The 21,160-nt window shown below is 42.0% G+C and overlaps 2 protein-coding genes across 5 annotated transcripts in view; one reads left to right on the top strand and one right to left on the bottom strand.

Annotated features, from left to right (window-relative positions):
* Positions 1 to 1,187: 1,187 nt before the first annotated feature.
* Positions 1,188 to 3,727, top strand: LOC146542182 (relaxin-3-like). The gene is made up of 2 exons (XM_085212986.1): positions 1,188 to 1,508; positions 3,189 to 3,727. Exons 1-2 carry the CDS (start codon positions 1,286 to 1,288, stop codon positions 3,554 to 3,556), a joined length of 591 nt encoding a protein of 196 aa, XP_085069112.1. The 5' UTR covers positions 1,188 to 1,285; the 3' UTR covers positions 3,557 to 3,727.
* A 9,366-nt stretch (positions 3,728 to 13,093) lies between these two features.
* Positions 13,094 to 21,160, bottom strand: part of JAK2 (Janus kinase 2) — a 93,213-nt gene continuing 85,146 nt past the window's right edge. For all 4 annotated transcript variants that reach the window (XM_085212972.1, XM_085212970.1, XM_085212969.1 and 1 more), the window contains one exon: positions 13,094 to 17,225. In XM_085212972.1, the coding sequence (XP_085069098.1) occupies positions 17,118 to 17,225 (108 nt within the window). In that variant the 3' untranslated portion in view covers positions 13,094 to 17,117. The remainder of the gene's footprint in view (positions 17,226 to 21,160) is intronic.

Here is a 21,160-nt window from a genome sequence, read left to right as displayed (position 1 = left end):
AAGTTTTGTCCTTCAGAAATTTCAGACCGACAGCTTCCCCCTGGCAGGATCCCATCCTCTAGTAGTCCAGGTGGCGTCTGTGCCTGCTCCTGAAGCTACAGCCTCATCCAAAATATTGCAGACTGGACCAAGAAGGAAGTCCAGGCATGCAAAACTTTGTAGCTTGCATACTTTCTAGATCCAGCTCAGTGTAGAACACAGGAGTCCTCCTTGAAAACACAGCTGGAGTGTGTGTTCCTCCTTTCCAGCTGAGGTGCATCAGTCACCTTCACATGCTGGGCTGTGTGTTTCCTGGGGGCTTTCCTCCCAGATTGAATTCTGCAGCTTTTCCATATGCTAGCACTACTCAAAGAACTGAAAATATAACCCTGACACAAGAGGACCCACTGACAACTGCCTGACTGCATTTTCAGACTTTTTAGCTTTCTGTAATACGAGTGTTTAGAAAAGGGACAGCAGGGATTTGCTGTCCTATTAAGCTGAAAACCGAAGCCACCACAGTGAAACGATGTTTGCTTTCACAGGGAGCACAGCTTGTGTAATGGGTCTGAAGAATGCCCTCACCAGCACTGCTGGGGGCTGCACCGAGAGCCGAGGCGTCCCCGAGGTGTTTCAGTCTCAATGCGAGCTCTGCCTTCACACTGCAAGCGCCCGCAGTTCTGTGGAACGGCGTTTATTTCACTGTGCTGCCTTTTGTATCTTTGCTTCAGCCCAAATGTTGAGGATCTAAGCGGTTCGGCACACTCTAGACTGGAAAAGAGTTGTCAGAGGCGCTGTTCACACGTTGAAATCATTCCAGACGGCATCACTAGCCGACACCTGGAAGCGAACCGGGAGCGCAGTGGAGGAGGTGGGAGCGTGCCCCGTTCCTACGGGGAAGGACGGCTGTCGTCGCGCCCCTACCTCACGCTTCGGTGCCGCTCGGTGCCGGGCAGGCGAGCGGGCGGGACGGAGTCTGGCGGGGAGCTTCTCTGCCCAGGGAAGGGAGAGAGCGGGAGGAGAGAGCGCTTTCCCTTCGTCCGGAGTACGGGGCGGCGCTTCCGAGCTGATCCTCGACGCCCACCCGGTACTCGGGACCGGCAGCGGCAGTATCAGGAAGCGGGGGCGGGAGGGCACTGCTCTGGGCGGCGGAATCGGGCCGGGCTGAGGCGGTGACTAAGCGCCTCCCTCAGCCCATAAAAGGCGCGAGGCGGGCGGCAGGCTGGGGCAGCTGCGAGTGGCGGTAGCGCTCGCGGCTGCTCTGCTGGACGGGACGCTACGGGACGGGACGGGACGGTCGCGCACCATGTGGGCAAAGCTGCGACTGCTGTGCGCCGCCGCGGCGCTGCTGAGCGCGGCCGTGCCGGGACAACCCGGAGTGCAGGGCACGCTGCGCCCTGCGGGCGACGGGGAGGGATACGGGGTGAAGCTGTGCGGCAGGGAGTTCATCCGTGCCGTCATCTTCACCTGCGGCGGGTCCCGCTGGAAGCGGCTCTCCTTACTGGCGATGGAGCCGGCTCCCGCGGTCGGTGAGTGCCCGGGAGCAGGGGGGACGGCGCGGGGCTGCGGGACGGGCGCGGGGCTCGTCCGTCCGCGAGGCGAAAACCGAACGGGGATCCTGGGAGGAGGGAAGCTCCGAGCTCCGGAGCAGACGGGGGTTCAGCCGCTGCCCTCGGGGAGTTCCCCGTGGTGTCGGCGCTCGTCCGTGCCGGAGACGGACAGCGGAGTCCCCGTGCCGCGACGTGCGGGCGGTGGCGCACGCGGCGCCGCGTGTCCGTGCTTAGCGGGAGGAGCGGAGCCCCGAGCCCGGCGCTGCGGACTGACATCCCGACTGGCGGAGCTCCGTCAGCGATCTTCGGTGAAGTATCTCACGGGTAAAACGTTCCGCGCGATTTTACAAAGTCAAATGCAGTAAGGAGAAGTAGGCGTATTGTTTTTGGATGAGTTCTCAAACAGGTTGTGAAATGCGCTCGTGTAACAGCAACTTCAGGTGCTGGCTCTCATCTGTACTGATGCTTCAGCATGTGAAAGTGACACTTCTAGGCAGAGAAGTCAGAATTATGGCTGAGACGTGCAAGGAAAGGGCTGCTTTCTTCTTATTTAAGCGTGCCATGAGCGAAATAACTTTTTACTTGAGCAGTAAATTAGTTCTTTTTTCTATCTTTTTAACAAGCTTGAGTAGTAGATAATAACTGTAACAAAACACAGCTTCCAAAGTACATGAGAAGCTCCTGTTCTTTTTGCATGGCACCTTCTCCAGCCATCCCGCTGGGCTGGGAGCCTTCCTCCCACGGTGGTTGCTGAGCAGCACTGTCTGACAGAGTGAAGGGGCTACGACTGCCACCTTCTTTTTTAAACATATTTTGGTATGTGTTCCATCTGCCATGTATCGGTCCTTACTGAAGTAAATATAACATTCACTGCGTATTCTTGTATTCTTTCAGCCTTTTGAAACAAGTAAGACCAAAGTGACAGGACTGAGACTACAAGGCAAGCACTTCTTTCAGGCTGTTTAATTTTAGAATAAAATAAGCTGCTTCTCCTCATATTAGCTGAAATAAGCAGTGCTGCTCACCTTGGCAGAAGTAAAACCAGGAGAAGCAATGCATGATGAATGAAAGTGGAGCTGGATCTATGGGAACACCGGGGCCAGGGGGACCAAGTGTGTTTTGAGACTTTCCAAGAACTGGAACCTGTCAGCTGACATTATAAAGACATTATGTCATCTGTAAGAAATAGTTCATATGAAATATTTGCATATTGAATCCAATACTCAATCCTCCTCCTTTCATTTTTTTTTTTTTTTTTCACTTGATACTGGTTTGTGTAACTGTGCCTAAGAAAGAAGTGGTCTGATGTAACTCACATGTCACAGTCTTGTGCTGTCTCCAGACACACCTCCTTAGAACTTCCTTTACAGAAGAATTGACAGACCTGTAGATGTAGCGGTGCAGTTGTAAGGGGATGTGTGCTGTCACACTGTACTTCTCCTGTCACTTCTCCTGTCTTACAGGCAGGCGCCTTGGAAACAGGGGTTCCCCTGTAAGTGATCCATAAACTAATCACAAAAGTAGGCTCTGCAGCACAGCAGTTCTCCCAGATAAAAATGCTTTCCTTATTGTCCTGAATGGGTTTTCCCTTGCTGCTGCCTAGAGCTGTGCTTTCTGATAATCCTGCAGTCTTACCCTGAAGTCTTTTCTTTCGAACAGATTCTTCTCAAGCAGCAAGTAACAACCTGTTGGGACACGTCAAGCAGCAGTCAGTTCTGGGTCCTGAGATGGAACAGATGCAGAGAAGCAACCCACTTCTTGGATTGGAAAAACGGAAGGACTTGTATAGCTTAAATGACTACAGTGAATACGAGCTTGTGGCAGATGACTTCAAGGAACTTCTTCGCCAGCTAGAAGAGGTTGCTCAGAGCGACAAGGGAGGAGAAGGAATTGCAGCCCCCATAGGACCCAGCAGTTATCCCTGGGCCAGGAATCCCAGAAGAAAGCGGGAGTCTCTGGGTTTGGCAGGAATGTGTTGCAAGTGGGGCTGTACAAAAGCTGAAATCAGTGCTGTATGCAGAGTTTAAATCCCCTCTGCACTCATGCATGAAATCTATGTTTGTTGTAGTGCTACTTGATTGAATACTGTGCAGAGGGAGAAACCTATGTATTTTATTTTGTCTGTAAGTGCCACTCTATTAGTAACACCATTTTTCTTTAAAGTAGAAATAAATAAAAATCCTCAAGTGTAACTGTAATGACTTAGTTTTGCTGCAGTAACTTTAGATCTGTATTTTTTTAAGAAGTCTTCACAATTCATCTTAATATCTGGCTGTTACTCTTACACTGCAAATGTAATGCACAAATCGTTGTAACACTTCAGGAAAACCTTAAGTGATTCATTAAAGTATAATTATATTAAATATAATAGAGTTATCCTTTCTGAGGGAAAGAATACCCAGGAACGTTGTTGAGATGAGATTCACAGTACAAAGCTGTACGACACTTTGCCTGTTGAAACTCCCCTAAACACAGACTCAGCTCTGATTGTTTCAAACATTTTTTTTTTTTTCCCTTTCCTAACAATTGCAGAATTGTTTTATGCAATATCTTTCTAAAACACGACAGTAGAACACTTGCAGGCTAAATATTTCTTCTTTTGAGACGTGATCTTTGATCAAACAACTAATTAATGAGATTATTGCATCGCTTCTTTATCTCTTTTCTTAAGATATTATTCTAGAACCTAGGCATCTATCAATCATCTTTATTACTTCTAAACCTTTTAAATTCTAGTCAGAGATGGTGCAGAATGAGCATTCACTATGAGCATTGCGCCCCAACCCACATACAGCTTGAGCAGGTCTTACACCTAGAATGAAACAAAGATGTAGTTCCTGTCTTACAGTTAGCTTACACCTTGAATGGAGCAGCCTGAAGTTTAATTTCTTGGGTAAACACAACAAGGTATAAATAGCCAAAGATGAAAACATGAAGCATCAGTATTGATCTGACAGAAACTGGCATTGTCACAAGCATGAGTCAAGATGCGTCACTGTGCATTACCGGGAGAAATGGTAAAATCCGTGGTTTTATTTGGTTTCCTAATAGTCCTGTTGTAGCCTTTAAAGGCGTAGCAGGCCAGCTATGACATAGATATCAAATAATTTGAATTAAGTTGAAATTGCATCTGTGTTTTACTGTAAGGAAATATTTGACTCTATGAATACATCTGTATACTCAAAGATGTTGGTTTTGCTTTAATGAAAATTGAGTCCTTAAAAACATTTGTTTTTTCTGTGGGTAGGTTAAATTTTACAGTAGTTTCTTTATGCTGTAGCTTTAGGTGACCATTGCACTCCACTGCTGCAGCAGGTCTAACCATGTGGTAGGATGCAGCCTGCTGCTGATTGCGGGCTTGCTGTCCAAACACAAAAACACTCATGCTTTCTTTAAGACCAGAAGCAAACTTGACACATAAAATGAGATGTCTGACTAGTTAAACAGGGGAAGCAAAAGCGTTTTTAAGCAGACAGTTCAAAATATAAAAATATTGAGTCAACATATTGATCCAAATGGCAAACACGAAGGCTTAGTACTGCTGTACATACAGAACAGCATAAATATGCACAGAGTAGTTCAAAGTAACACACTGTGTTTACCATCACAGTTGTTCAAAAATACACACGTTTCTACAAGAAATTGGCTTTTTTCTCCCCTCCATTTCTCTCAGTGATCAATTAGCTACTGAGAAAAACATTGTCTTAGCTGTTTACAGAAATCACAGTCCCATTGATATGAACTTAACTCCAATGAAGTGGTCAATATTTGAGTAATCTAACAACGTGAGCCATCTTCTGAACAGCTGTTTGCAGTTCGTGAGTAGAAAATGATACATCATCACACAGGCGTATTAGAGCAGATATTTGTGTCTGCGAGAGTTTATCCTAATGAGGGGGCGGTCCGGGATTATTATTTTTCTTACTGTGTATAAAATATGATGCAGGTCTGACTATGAATTCTTTGAACAAATCAGCCCAAAGACATATGGATAATACGTATGTTAGTCCGAAAGTAATGCCCCCTGTTTATTTTAATGGAATGACAACAGATGCAGAGACAATAACACTATTTGATAGAGCACGTTCTCAGCTACAAAATATCATTTTTCAACAGAGTCACCACCTTTATCTGATTTGCATGGATGAGCTGATTAAGACACTCTTCAGCAAAAGCTGTGTGTAGCCATCCTGAACATGGCTTGTCTTCTGCATTGCGTCATCACTGCTGAAATGCATCACCCACCACCTCTCTGTGGTCACATCCACTGTTTGGTCTCCATAAATGCTCAGCAAGTGAAGACGAATGTTTGGTGCCATTTTTTTGCATGGAACGATTCAGTGATACACCTTTGCTTCATACATACGTTCATGTCAGATGTCATTCTGTCATACTGCCACTCTGTTGTCTTTTGTCATTTGGCAACAGAATGTAATGGAATGTTGGTGGGAAGATTCAGTCTCTGCTATCATACCACCAACATCCTCCTCTAATGTTCTGGGCCAACATAATAAAATAGGAGGCGTTACCTCCAGAGCAGGCCTTGTACTCACATGTCTCTGTCTACATATTTCTCTCAACATTGTGTTTTTGAAAGACTTTCTGAGACTACAGTTCCTTCTCCTCCTCAAACAGCAGAGACACAGCAGGAAATGCAAACTATTTTCTCGTCAGCAGAAGGTAAGGTGGTTGGATTTATACTCTGTGTGCTGCACTGCATGCTCGCTTTTACCTACAAGGAGCTGAAAGAGGCTCTTCTCAGTTGTGCCACACACATCATAAGTTGAATGAATTTTTCATCACACAGCTTTTCTGCATCCTGGGAACAAACACAGGAGCTGTTGGCACTTTTCCCTGGGTTTTTGCTCCATCAGTTACATGACCATCGCTCTGCTGCTCTGTGCCACCTGCCTCATGTCTGGGCCTTGGTATCAAGTTCTCCCTCCACAATGTGCATATCCAGTGCTGTTTTCTGGCCTATGTATTCCAGGGAACCAGAACTATTAAGGAGGAAAGTTTATCTGCTCATCTGTCTGCAGTCTCTTCTTCTACCTGTCCTCACATCAACACTTCTCCTGCCCCGGATTTCTCCTGTACTTGATTTGCAATACTATAAATCCCACTGCTGCAGCATACCATCATGTTTTAACCTTGAAATGTACACGGCCACATCTGTACCCATGGATCTTCATGAGTACTTCTTTGTTAACACAGATATGTGAGGCAGCAAGTCTCTCACATATGGAAACTCAGAAGGGAAACCAAAGTTTGTTTACAGCCTTCACACTTTGAAAACGCTATGTGCCGTCCTTCCAGTAGGCCAACCACACTGTCCCCAGCAGCATGGGCACCTTTGCATTCTCTGAGTTATGCAGCTTGACCTGAATCTCCCCAGCTCCATGCAGTCTCTGTGAAATTGCAGCTGGCGCTGAGCAGTACATCTTCAGAAAAAATTTTGTCCTGACAAGCTGAAAGAAAAGTGTAGTAAGGTGTGACTTTCTGCCTCTGTACTTGAGCTGAAACCATGATTTCAATTCTCCTGTTACCATTCTTTAGTGGGATATTCAATACCAAGCATTTCCCTGAGTGATCAGTTTGTTAAAAAACATTTCTCTATGACTGCACTACTGGCCCTGCAGAAGTCAAACTCAGCACCAACCAGTCTTAGCATCAAAGAACACCACTGGAGAGTTTCTTTGTCTTTGGTTTTACACCTTTTGTCCCTGTGCCAACAGGTGAAATCCTGCTACACAGGGATGGTTACCACACACCAGCACAGCATGAGGGGGCAGTTCCCACTCATTCTTTTCCAATTGAGATGAGATGCAGTGCCAGGCCAATCTCAGTTCTCCTGTGCCATCTGTGCATTGCTGCTGAGTGGCAGAAATTTCAGCAGTTAGGCCAGAACTCCTTTCCTACTAATATGCAACAGCTTTTTGTCTATGACTTTTTTCCAGCAACATACAAAAGGATAGGTGTATTCTGCCACATGTAGGCCAAGGTACTTGAACAAACAGACCACTTTTCAGGGCTTCTTAAAGTTTGTAGCAGTACTGCTACACTTCCATTGAGAGGAACCTTGGGTACTCCTCACTGTTTGTCAGATTTCCTGTGTTACTGACACTGATTTTATGTTGCTCACCATTGGTCTCTTGGGTCTTTTCCACTCTCATCGAGCACTGCCTTACAGAAAGAACTCTGTGCCTCAGAAAGCTCACCAGCTTTATATGACATGGGAAAAGGCTTATTCTTCTGCTGAACAACTGGAATAAATGCACCAAGTCTTTGTTTCAATTTTAACCCATCTACAATATTTGCAGGCTCATCCACCTGATGTAAGAAAAAGATTCTTAGCTTTACTTAGGAAACTTCCTGCATGGCACCGAGGAGTGTTTAGCAGACCATCTCAGCTGCTCTCCTTCACAGTTTCTGACAGATGTGGAGTATGGATATATTCAGAGGTACATTCATCCTGTGAAGGACTCTACACTCAATAGAATCTCACCCTTCAGTGTCCGCACACCCTCTCTTCAAGGATTTGCAGTTACCCTGCAATTCATGGGAATCTTCCCCTCTTGTGTGGAAGCACACCTTGCTTCTTCTTTGTGGCCCTGTCAAACTTTCCTTCTGGCAAACTGTCTGTAATTCTAGCTTAGTCAGTCTGCCCTCCTCCCCCCCCCCCTCTCCCCCCACCAAAAACAAACAAACAAAAACCACCACCAACAAAAAAGACGTACTGGAACCTAAAAATCATTGTCACCAGAAGAGAAAATGCTAAAAAAGAGTAGATGCCAGTGTGAGCAGAGCTCTGGACCTGTGATAATCTATTAGAAGCTGAGGAAGCAGAGCTTCTTTAGTCTCAAAAAGAGATGGGTTCTGGGACCCAGTAGCAGTCTGCAGCAAGTTGTTAGCCCCTGCCCAGGGTCAGACGTACATGCTGCACCAACCAGATACCTAGGAGTCTTGGTTCCTTAGTGGTGTGGTATAGACTGACAGGAAACATGATGTTACTGAGCAATGGATGCAAAGATGCTGTCTGAGAAAGTCAAAACCAGTCAGTAGATAGCAACAAAAGTCAGCACAGAAATACGCACAATGTTCATTCTGAGAAACAAGGGTATCAACAGATATTATGGTCTGAGCTACCTCAAAAGACATACTATAGCAAACTTACTAATAAGCATTTGGAAAACTTGTAAATAGAGTATGGCTACATAGCCTCTCTGATCAGAGGAGTCTTAGCATTGTAATGGAGATGGGCAGAAAATATACAGAGACTAGTGAGTGAGTTGTTACAACTGTAACATGGAATAAGATAGTATAAGATGATTATATTTACTACTGTTTACTAATTCAGTACAGAAGAAATAACTAATTTATGTAAGCAGGGTTGTGTGGTGGCTTGTGTACTTCAGTGAAGGAGCCAAAAAGCACAGTCATCTACTGTCACAGTGATGCACGGCAAGAGGTTTCGCTGACCCTATCTCCATCCATGAGCTTTGCATTATATTTTCTCTCTCATCCCATTAAGGGGGAGAGAAAGAGCACCCGGGTGGACATTTAGTGCTCAGTCAAGTTTATCCCACACAACACTCCAGGCTGAAGCCTCAGATTCATCTACGTATGTCACTCCAAAAATAGTGCCTCCTATTTATTTCCACAGAAATGACAATGAATTGCAGAATAACACTATTTGATAAAGCAAACGCAAGAGTCACCACTATTACCAGATACACATGGATTAACTGACTGCTGATACTCTTCATTTCATGGTGTGATGACAGCAGTGAATGGCCATCCAGAATTTGACATCTTTCACGTCACTGTTGCCGCTGCTGAAACACACCACCACCGCCTCACTGTACTCACATCCACTGCTGGTCTCCATAAATGATCTGCAAGCATGTTGAATGTCAGTAGGTATCATTTTCTCCATAGGGAAGAGTTCAATGACACCCCTTTGCTTCATATGCATATCCATATCTGACACCACTTTGTCAAACTATCCCTCTGCTGCCATCTGTTACGTCACAACAACATGTAATGGGACATTATTGGGAAGGTTCAACCTCTGCTGCCATACCACCACCATCTGCCTCTTATATCAGGAGCCAACAAAATACAACTTCAGAGCAGCCTGCATATATGAATGTGTGGGAATTCAAAATGGACAAGAGAACTTTCAGATGTCTGGGAAAAAAATTCCAACAATAAAGATAAGGTCTTTTTAAAAATTAGACAAAGAATACCAGAATGGTCAGTCTGGCTGCAATTTAGAGCATAAGAGAAAATACAGCAAACATTCAAGTAAATAACTGTGTTGGTACCTAGAAGATGATGAAGAACAACAGTTAAGGATTTGAGGAAAACAAACAAAAATATTCTAAATTTTGTGGTTAGGTAAGATGTTTAATATAATAGAATCAAAATTGTTTGTCAGAAGGGATCCTTAGAAGTGAAGTAGTCCAACTTTCCTACAATGAATCGAGACACCTACAGATATATCAGACTTTTCAGAACCCTATACAGCCTGACCTTTAATGTCTCCAGAGACAGGACATCAACCAGCACTCTCGGCAACTTGTTCCACCATCCTCGCCGTAAAAGGCTTTTTCTTTATATCCAATGTAAATCTGCACTCTTCAAGTTTAAAATCATTTCCCCTTGTCTTAACAGACCCTGCTAAAGATTCTGTCTCCTTCTTGCCTCCTCTTAGACACTGAAAAATCTGCTATCAGGTCTCTCCAGAGATTACTCCTCTGGAGTCTGAACAGCCCTAACTCTCTCAGCCTGTCCTTATAATGGAGGTGTTCCATCTCTTGGATCATTTTTGTGGCTCTCATCTGGACACAGTCCAAGAGGTCCACATCTCTCCTGTACTGAGGACTCCACATCTGGACACAGTACTCCAGGTGAAGTCTCACCAGAACAGAGTAGAGGGGCAGGATCACCTTCACTGACCTGCTGGCCATGCTTCTTTTGATGCAGACCAGGATGCAGTTGGCTTTCTGGGGTGCGAGGGCACATTGTTGGCTCATGTCCATTTTGATATTCATTGGTATTCCTAAGTCCTTTTTGGCAGTGCAGTTCTCTATCCTTATATCCCCTGGCTTATACTGATAGTGGGAGTTACCATGACCCAGGTGCAAGATCTTGCATTTGGATTTGTTTTCGTGAGGTTTACCCTGGGCCCATTGCTTGAGCCTGTCTTGGCCTTGGGATGGCATCTTGTCCCTTGGGTTTGTCGACTGCACCACACAGCTTGGTGTCATCTGCAAACTTGCTGCACTCAGTCCCAGTGTTTTGGCAGCAAAAAATGTTATGTAATCTTAATTGACAATCTTTGCAACTAATCCAGGGTAACATAAACTGAGCTGAATGGTTGATAAGAAAAACAGTCAGAATCTCAGTGTAGTATTGCAGACATTTATAAGGGTGTGCTGACAAGGCAGAAAGATATGTGAAAATGACGTTAGATCATCTTCTTCTAAGTCTGCACTACCTGACATTTTCATTAATTTCTTGTAAGAAGGGAGCCAGTAAAGATACGGAACCATTTACAGATGGCATTTAGAAGGAAGGGACTGGAATTATCTTTGGAGATAAAGAGTTCAGACTGTTCTTCAAAAATTAGGGAAAGCATTTCCTACATTTAGAAATGATTGAAAGCGTAAATACAAGCCATTTCTGGCTATAGAAATGAGTCTGGTTTTATGGATGATATCAGAATGAGGTAACAGCACCATATTGTTGCAAAAACAGGCAAATGGGACACATGAGAATTTTACCTCTTAGTAAACTCCTCTGCATAACGAATAAGCAAGTACCATGTCCACTTCTGAACATCACATACTGGAAAGAGGTAGTCTGCCAAACAGTAGCAAAATCAAAGATTAAGAAAATGTATGTTAATAGAGAAACAATGTAGAAACAGCTGTTTTAAACAGAGAAAAAAAGAATGAGGCAAAAACATGCAGAGGTCCTCAGATATGTAAAGGCAGCAGTAATGACAAAATCTTACACAACATGGCACAAAAAGCAATGAAAGGTGTTTTAGAATCAGGATAAATACTTAAGAGAATGGAAAATTAATAACTGAAACAGATTTCCTGTATAAGTTATGGAATCCTAAGAGATAGAATGTTCCTGCATCATACTGAACAACAGCAATCAGGAGTAACTTTGATAGGGGTGGGAAAGAATTTACAAACAAACAACCACCTCCACAAACCCTAGTCTGTTTAGTGGTAACTTTCTAAGTATCAGAAAGCAATTAATTCCAGATACTTTCTTACAAAGTGGCTTGTGCTGTGATAAAAGGAGTTGACTGTGATCATCTCCTTCAATTTCCCCATTCATCAGTCTAAAATACACCTTAAATTTGGAAAGGTGCTTATGTCAGTTTTATTAAATTGACATCTGATGAATTTGGTGTTCTTTCCCTGTAGAAACTCCCCTCAGATTCTCTTCCCTTTGTTATCCCATTTAGGGTTTCAGTTATCAGTGGGATTCCAAGCTGTTTGGCCCTTATTGGTGGAGTTGTTCTACCCTGTGAAAGCATTACAAGAAAAGAGTGACTTAAGCCCTCATTCTGACCTGCACTGCAGCCACAGCATGCTGCTGAGGGTTCATGGAGAAGTCCCTTGCATACACTTGGTTGTCACATCCACTGCACTGCACAGGCGAATCCCATGCAGCAAGAGATCTGTATAGGACAAGGCCACAATAGCAAGTGCCAAAGCGCCTGGCTTTCCTCTATTCCCCCTCACCCTTTTTTTTTTTTTTTTTTTTTTAAATCCTGACTCAGAGTCAGCATCACCTCAAAGGCAACTCAAATACTTCACTGAATAAGACACCTGTATGTGTTGGAAGCGGGTACTGAACTAGGATAATTATTTCCACCACAGTATAGTATCTTATATCTGACTGTGATATATCTATATATCTGACTGTGTACTTATATATATATTTTGTGTTCTGCTATTGCACTTCTCAAAATCCAAACAAAATAAAACCAGCACAAATCAACAAAACAAAAAGGCCACTCCCCTCCCCCCTAAAATAAACAACACAAAAATCCATTTGCACCAATTCTGTTCAAAGTGGTGATAATCTTTATATATCTAAGAAAATAAAAATTGGAGGAAAACCTATGATAAAGTAACAAAAATACATTTTCATTTCTGTATTTGCACCCAGGTTTGCTTGCATTAGGAACTGCAAAGAACTGCACTCTGGTTAACAGGCAGTCTGTCAGAGCTTCTCTGTAAATACTGACAGTAAAGGGAAGTGCTTCTTCATTCCCAAATTACCAACTTCATATTAAGCTAGTTAAGTCAGTCTTAACTTCAGGGAGCACCCAAAGTCAGCCTTTATTTTGGGATAAAAGAGTTCCTAAGAAAAAGAGGAAACACTACATATAGCTACCGCAGGAAGATCACGAAGTTGTATACACTGCAGTTTACCCCCTTAAAACAGAGCAGCCTTCTTCACCAGCAACTTCAACACCAAAAGTAGTTCTAGGCATTGCATAAAAGAAAACCTTGGCAGGCACGTGCCATTCATTGTGTTCAGTTATTTTATTTTTTACTAATCAAACTCAAAAGAAATGCACAGATAAGTTTCAGTTATTAATACATAGTTTTCTAGAAAATATCCCCTTCATGTTCTCTCCAACAAGCCATGTATCCAAATATTTGCAGTCCAACTACAAGTAACATGAGTTTTCTCCTCCATTCCCCCAAAGGAACTTTTTCTACTTTAATATAAAGTATTATAAACCTCTTATTTAAAAAGCAAGATTCAGGAAAAAAAAAAAAAAAAAACTTAAACACCTTTTAAGATTGCTGGCTGGCATTGAACAATTTTAAGCAGTTTCCTTTGGTATAATCATTCTTGCATTTTTCTCTCAGGATTAGGTCTCTAAGAATTTTAAACTTAAGGCAGACAACACACAGTTCAGAAATACATTAGCACATTTGTAATGATATGGCATTTTCAGTAGACATTATCAGTGTTTTTGTAAATCATTGTGCATTACAAAATGCTTTTTCACTGTTTAACAACAGCGTTTTCCAAAAGTCCTCCTGTAGTTCTGTGCTTCCACTCTTGCTCTCAGAATCTATCCTCCAGCATTATATGCTCATACATTCCTGAAAAGTTTGCTTTCTTTACAAAAGAGTAACATTTCTTTATACCTCATGCAATAATGTCTTCTGTCAAACATTTCAATACAGCTAGCCATATCTCAAGCAAACATAACAATTAAAGACTTGGCGTCTAAAACTAATTCAGATAATTTAACATCTTTTTAATAGTTTTGTCTGTATGTATAGCAGTAATTATCTCAACAATGGAAGCTTTTAATGAATAACATGACTTGACAAAGTTTGGGTTTCTTTTCTTGAAAATCGGTTCCTCCTCAGGCTTATTACATGACTGTTGCAAGGCTGTGGTGCATATTTAAAAACGGATTTTGAAGGTTAGGCTACTTATACTGATAGGTAACAAGCCAACGTTATATTACATTAGACAATAGTTGTTTATATATATATATTTTTTAAGATACACTGTGTACTTTCCTGTACACAGGAAAATCCTCTCTCTCAAAATAAGTGTAAAGCGGTAATTAGTATCTTAATTCTACATCATAGCAGCAGTCCTGTATGCATAAAACAGCACTTTTCCTACAATAAATCACAGCATTTTGGGTAGCATATATTGACTACACTAAAGTGTGACAAATGCAATGCCAACTGAAGAAAATTTAAAAAACAAAAATATGATTCTGTTAATAAAAATACTATATAAAAATACAGCATTCTACAAATCTACTATAGATTTGCTCCTGAAATGCAGTTTTTGTGTTTTGTTTTGTTTTTTTTAAATTTCATTTTATTTTTAAAAAAGGATACTACAGGTGGCATTAGCAAATTCAACAAATCATTGCATTTACATCCTTTGAAGCTTTATGAGAAAACCATGATTCTGTCTGCTCCAAAACCTAAACATTGACACTGCAGATGATCACACACATCCCCTGAGTCCTAAGCACTACTTGGTCCTATTCATCCAGCTAAGAATACTTATCCTGGATGATCAAGCCCTTTGCACTGACCGACTTGGTACAACGGACTACATATGCTCCTGACCAACAGCACAAAATTATACTGCAGTGTAAAGGTATGGCTTGCTCTAAAAATTATGAAGTATTGAAGTTAAAAGTCCACAAAACTTAAAAAATTATCCTTGAGTTCCATACTATATTTAAGCAATCAAACAGACTATGTAATCAATCATATGGTAGTAGAACAAGCAAAAGACTTTTTATTCGCTTGAAAAAATAGCAGACTGGAAGATCTCTTCATTGCATTACACAAACTTCCCTGAGATTCTTACATAAATTATGTTTAGTCTACTATATATTGGAAACCTGTTAGCTATCAACTGCCACGCACTGCAAATTTTAAGTAGTTCCTGTATACGTTACCCCAGCTAAAATGCTGCTTCGATGCTTCAAAGCTTTATCTTCTTTTGCTACAAAAAACATGTACATGCAACTGAGAGTACAAATGCAAAGGTGTTCCTTGCCTGAAACTTCTAAATCGTCTTGAAAGCAGCGCACAAAAACATAGAAAACACATGTATAGGAGTACTCTAAAGTTCTTTGCAGCTTGCAAACTGCTGGCAAAATCAGTTTAAAGGTTCTGTAAAAGAGCTTCATAGGAAGAAAACCCAACAAAATTTTTATTAAATTCAAGGCGCAGAAAGAGGGCTGATGCTGCTGTCCCTACTTAGCAATCTCCCATATTATAAAATCATAATTTTGAATGAATAATTGTGGGAAAGAAAGATCACAGTGGTACAAAACATTGCTATACTGGCATTATGTTACACTGAGCAAGAAATTCCTACTTTTTAATTATAGCTACTACTTAAACTTCTGAGTAGATGGATTTGTAATTAATCACGAATCTTAATGAGGCCTCACAGCAAAGTAGTCCCTCTATTCCACAAATTCACTGCCATAAATTTCAAAAATGAATACTTCACTTTAAATACATGTATGGATTTTAAGGGTTTGTGAGCTTGTGTAGCCTTAATTGAACCTCAGCAAAAATTCAAGAACAACAAACATTATATGTTACAAACAATATCTAAGAATATGTACAAATAACCAGATCATTTGAATTTAAGTAAACAAAACCTGAAACCTTCACTTTAAGATACAAGATTATTCGCAAGTTTCATGCTTGGAGGCAAAACCAGTTAGTTGCCTTGTCCACAAATCTGTTAGATTCACTTCAGAAGTAGAATTACACATAGTAATCTGTTCAAGTAACTTTGACCTCCTTCCAGTTCTCATTAACTGGGATCATGTTCTTGCCTTTAGCTAAATGTGTAGAAACTGCACTTACACTTTCCTCCTTCCAAATGGTCACAGGCTAGGTCTTAAAACAGGAAAAAAAAGATTTTTAAAATGAATTGGCCCAAAGTCAACTCAATGACTTTGAGTGGTGACTGACCATATCATACACTGAGCAACAAACCTTCTTTTTAGGGTACTGGAAGGAACATACAAGATTATGATCATAACAAAGTGAGGAATTGAAGGGCATTTTCTATATTTTTAATTCTGTTTTTACGAAGTTTCCAATTTACAGGTACACTGAGGACGGCATAAAAAATACAAAGATGGAAAGAGTGAAAGAGCGACATTCAAAAGCAGTATGTTTGGCTTTTTCATATTCAGAAACAATCTGAAGACAGTCTTATATGAAATGTCTTCAATTCTACTTGCTATCACTGTATCCTCAAACACGTAAAGGAAATCTAATACTTACGGGAAAAAAAATACGAAAAAATTGTTAATGTTTCTTTTCCATTTTAAATTACAATTCTCACATGGGTGAGTTATCTGGCTGTCCAAATTACAAACAATTCACTTCCTTTTCCTTTCCCTAGAAATACTTACAGTATATCACATGGTCTATGTTTCTTTGCATATACTGCTGACTGATCATTGATTCAGACAGGCACATTAAAAGTTGCTGGATTACATAACCAACTCCATTTTGTTATATAGAGAAGCCACTTCTGCAACAACAATGAAAAGTTACAAAAGCACGTTAACAAAACAAAGCCCTTGTGCAACACACAAAACAGGGTGTGCAGTCACTCACTATATATTCAGTGAAAAGACTACATGTCTTTTCTATGTATCTCCATTTCAACAAGGAAATAGTCTTATTATTTCTTAATCTCACCATATTTTGTCACCTCTTTCTTTCATTGCCAAGTAAGGCAAATAATGGTGTTGTAGACTGACCATATATTATATTATTCAATTTAGAAAAATAATTTCTTTCCGTATTGAGAATTTTAACATGTTCTCATAGTAACAAATATATCCTGATCAAGAAAACCAGCAGGATTCCTCAGTTTGCAGATTCATATAAGATATTTGCCATGCAGATTTTACTTCCAGCAAAGATAGATGCACATGTGCACATATGTCAATTATACACAGCAAACCAAGTACATTTTGTTTTGCATCTTAATATATGCTCTTAAGGAGGGACAGTTTCCTCATCCACCCATGTTGTCCCTTATTTGATCCACTCGCTGAGCAAGATCCCTAAAGGTGGGCCGCTGAGTAACATTATTGTTCCAACATTCTTTCATGATAGCATAAATCTGGGGGAAAAACAAAGAAAATAAATATTATGTAAATAGATGCCACAGACAGTTAGTTAAGTGCAAAGACTATCCAACTTCACTACATTCTTCCATGCAACAGTGACAAAATAGTGTAGCAAGATTTTAGTAATAGTCATCAATTTCCTTGCTTAAGGACAGCAAAAGGCCTTTATGGAGATTTTCTCTCTTTTAGTTAATATGAAAATTGATTGAATTAATTTTCAAAGTTTGTAAGATGACACAAACGCAAACTGAACCTAATAATATTAAAAACAGATCAAAATTATTTTTTGAAAATATGTATATTCTGAAAGGCATTTAGACAAGCTTCTCTTTTCCCAAGCATGCGCCTGATATCCGATCACAGAACAGTAGTCCTACGACATTGTCTTCATTTGTATTCTTTTTACTGATTTAATCCAGATCGTAAACAGATTTGCATTCTTCCAAAAATTTCTGCTTAACAACTATTGTTCACTCCCCCTTATTCTGGTGGGGGACTTCAGCTTCCCAGGTATCTGCTGGAACTATAATACAGCTGACAGGGAACGGTCCCGGAGGTTCCTAAAGTGTGTGGGAGATAAGTTCCTGACACAGCTGGTGAAGGAGCCGACGAGGGGAAGCAATATCCTGGACCTGCTGTTTATTAACAGAAAAGGTCTGGTGGGGGATGTAAAGGTTGGAAGCCGTTTGGGGCAAAGTGATTGTGAGATGCTAGACTTCTCTATCCTTGTTGAACCACAGAGGGGAGTCAGCAGAACTGCTACCTTGGACTTCTGGAGGGTGGACTTTAACCTCTTTAGGACCATGGTTGAGAGGGTCCCTTGGGAGGTAGTTCTGGAGAGCGTGGGAGCCCAGGAAGGCTGGGAATATTTTAAGGAAATTGTTCTAAAGGTGCAGGACCTGATCATCCCCATGTCACGGAAGACAAGCTGACGGGCAAGGAAGCCAGGCTGGCTGAACAGAGACCTTTGGCTGGAACTGAAGAACAAAAGGAAAATTTATCGTCTCTGGAAGAGTGGGCAAGCTACTTATGAGGATTACAGGTATGTAGTGAAGCTGTGCAGGGAGAAAATTAGAAAAGCCAAAGCGCAGTTAGAACTGAGCTTGGCCACTAAGGTAAAGGAAAACAGTAAATGCTTTTATGAACACATGAATAGTAAAAGGAAGGCTAGGGAGAGTCTCCATCCCTTGTTGGATGCTGAGGGCAACCTGGTCACCAAGGATAGGGATAAGGCTGAGGTACTTAATGCCTTCTTTGCCTCAGTCTTTAATAGTAAGATTTGTTACTCCCTGGGAACACAGCTCCCTGCGCTGGTAGATAGGGATGGGGAACAGAATAAGCCCTTCATGATCCATGACGAGATAGTTTTGGACCTGCTGTGAAAGCTGAATGCTTACAAGTCCATGGGATCAGATGGATTGCACCCTAGAGTGCTGAGGGAGTTGGCAGATGTGATTGCCAAGCCACTGTACATCATTTTTTGGTAGTCTTGGCTAACCGGGGGTGTCCCGGTGGATTGGAGACTAGCAAACGTGACGCCCATCTTCAAAAAGGGCCAGAAAGATGATCCCGGTAGCTACAGACCTATCAGTCTCACCGCGGTGCCTGGGAAGGTTATGGAAAGGATAATTTTGGGTGCCAACATGGACCAATTACAGGTCAACCAGGGAATCAGGCCCCGTCAGCATGGGTTTCTGAATGGTAGATCCTGTCTGACAAACCTGATTTCATTCTATGACAAGGTGACCCGCTTAGTGGACGAGGGTCAGGCTGTCGATGTGGTCTATCTGGACTTCAGTAAAGCGTTTTACACTGTCCCCCATAACATTCTCGTGGAAAAGCTGGCTGCCCATGGTTTGCATGGGTGTACACTCTGCTGAGTGAAACACTAGCTGGATGGCCAGGCCCAAAGAGCTCTGGTCAGCGGAGTTAAATCCAGTTGGCGGCTGGTCATGAGTGGTGCCTTCCAGGGCTTGGTACTGGGACCGCTTCTATTTAACATCCATATTAATGATCTTGTTGAGGGGATGGAGTGCACCCTCAGTAAGTTTGCAGATGACACCAAGTTGGAAGGCAGTGTTGATCTGCCTGAGGGGAGAAAGGCACTGCAGAGGGACCTGGACAGACTGGATCGATGGGCCAAGGTTAATGGCATGAGTTTCAATAGGGCCAAGTGTCAGGGTCCTGCATTTTGGTCACAACAACCCCAGGCAACCCTACAGGCTTGGGGAGGTGTGGCTGGAAAGCTGCCTGATGGAAAGGGACCTTGGTATTCTAATGGACAGTCGGCTGAACACGAGCCAGCAGTGTGCCCAGGTGGCCAAGAAGGCCAATGGCATCCTGGCTTGTATCAGGAATGGTGTAGTGAGTGGGACAAAGGAAGTAATCCTGCCGCCATACTTGACATTGTTGAGGCCTCACCTTGAGTACTGTGTTCAGTTTTGGGTACCTCAGTACAGAAAGGACATTGAGGAGCTGGAGCAAGTCCAAAGAAAGGCAACAAGGCTAGTGAAGGGCTTGGAAAATCAGCCCTATGAGGAGAGGCTGAGGGAGCTGAGGCTGTTTAGTCTGCCTCAGGGAAGGGGCAGCTGAGGGGAGACCTTATTACTCTCTTCCAGTACCCGAAAGGTGCTTACAGTGAGAGCGGGGTAGGTCTCTTCTCACTGGTGATGGGTGACAAGATGAGGGGAAATGCCCTCAAGTTGCGCCAAGGTAAGTTTAGGTTGGACGTTAGGAAACACTTCTTTACAGACAGGGTGGGTAAACACTGGAATAGGCTCCTCAGGGAGGTGGTTGAGTCACTGTCCCAGGATGTGTTTAAGAGCTGTTTGAATGTGGTGCTCAGAGATATGATTAAGCAGAGGGTTGTTAGTGTTAGGGTACTGCTGCAGTTGGACATGATGATCCTTGAGGTCCCTTCCAACCTGAGTAATTCTATGATTCTATGATTCTATTTGAAAAGCTTGAGACAAATGTAGCTTTTAATTCTCCACTTTTCAGCAAATCTGAAATTCTCACATTGATCTGAGTCTAAAGCAGTCTGTAAGTTACAAACACCTAGAAGGTTTCAAGATCTGTGGCCTTTTAGGATCAAAATAGGATGATCGTAATATCTACCAGAAGAGAGGTATTGGCATCTTGCTTTGTTAGCTGAAGAAATGTCAGACAACAGCACTTAGAGTTTCAATAAAACAGATGTAGTACTACCATATTTATAGGACATCCAGAGTATCTACGAAAACCTCAAACCTTCGTGATTCAACAACTATTGTACTCATATGCACATGTCCAGTGGTTTCTCTGCCGCATCTGTGTCATTCGTTTTCTTCTCTGCTAGATCTCTCGACCTTGGTTTCTCCTATCTGCAGTTTTGTAGGAACTATATCAGCAACTATTGCCAAGTGTGTCCAATCATAAAGAGATACAAGAATCTATCCAGACTAGAAGTTATAGGAAAAAAAAAAATAGGGTATCTATTTTAGTTACATTCCTTCCTTACTGACTTACCCAGCCCTATCAATTTGACTCAAGCTGAAGAGCACCCTTTGCAAAAGAGCAGTGAAGTAAAGGGCTTAGAAATAGTAAGGAAATATCTTTAAAACACCTGAAGTATTAGCAAATTAAAAAAACTTGGATTAACATACTCTCAAGATTGTTTTAGAGGCATATACATATACCAGATCTACAAAAAGCATGAATACAAATCCAAAGGCCATGAACAGATAAAATCCAATTCACATACTTCACTGCATGCATAGTCTGCACGTAGCACCTGTCCAAGAATGCTTGATGATTAATAATACACATGACAAACATATGTAAGTATTTCTATGCTTGAAGAAGGAAGAGCAAGAGAGAAATAATAAAGATAAAGGGTTTTTTAAGTCTCAGAATTAAATATGATTAATTGAACACTATGTAGATACTA

Source organism: Meleagris gallopavo, chromosome Z (assembly GCF_905368555.1).
Source record: "Meleagris gallopavo chromosome Z, MGAL_WU_HG_1.1, whole genome shotgun sequence".
Classification (NCBI taxonomy): Eukaryota; Metazoa; Chordata; class Aves; order Galliformes; family Phasianidae; genus Meleagris; species Meleagris gallopavo.
The sequence above is the reverse complement of the archived record's forward strand: the minus strand, read 5'-3'. Positions and strand labels throughout refer to the sequence as shown.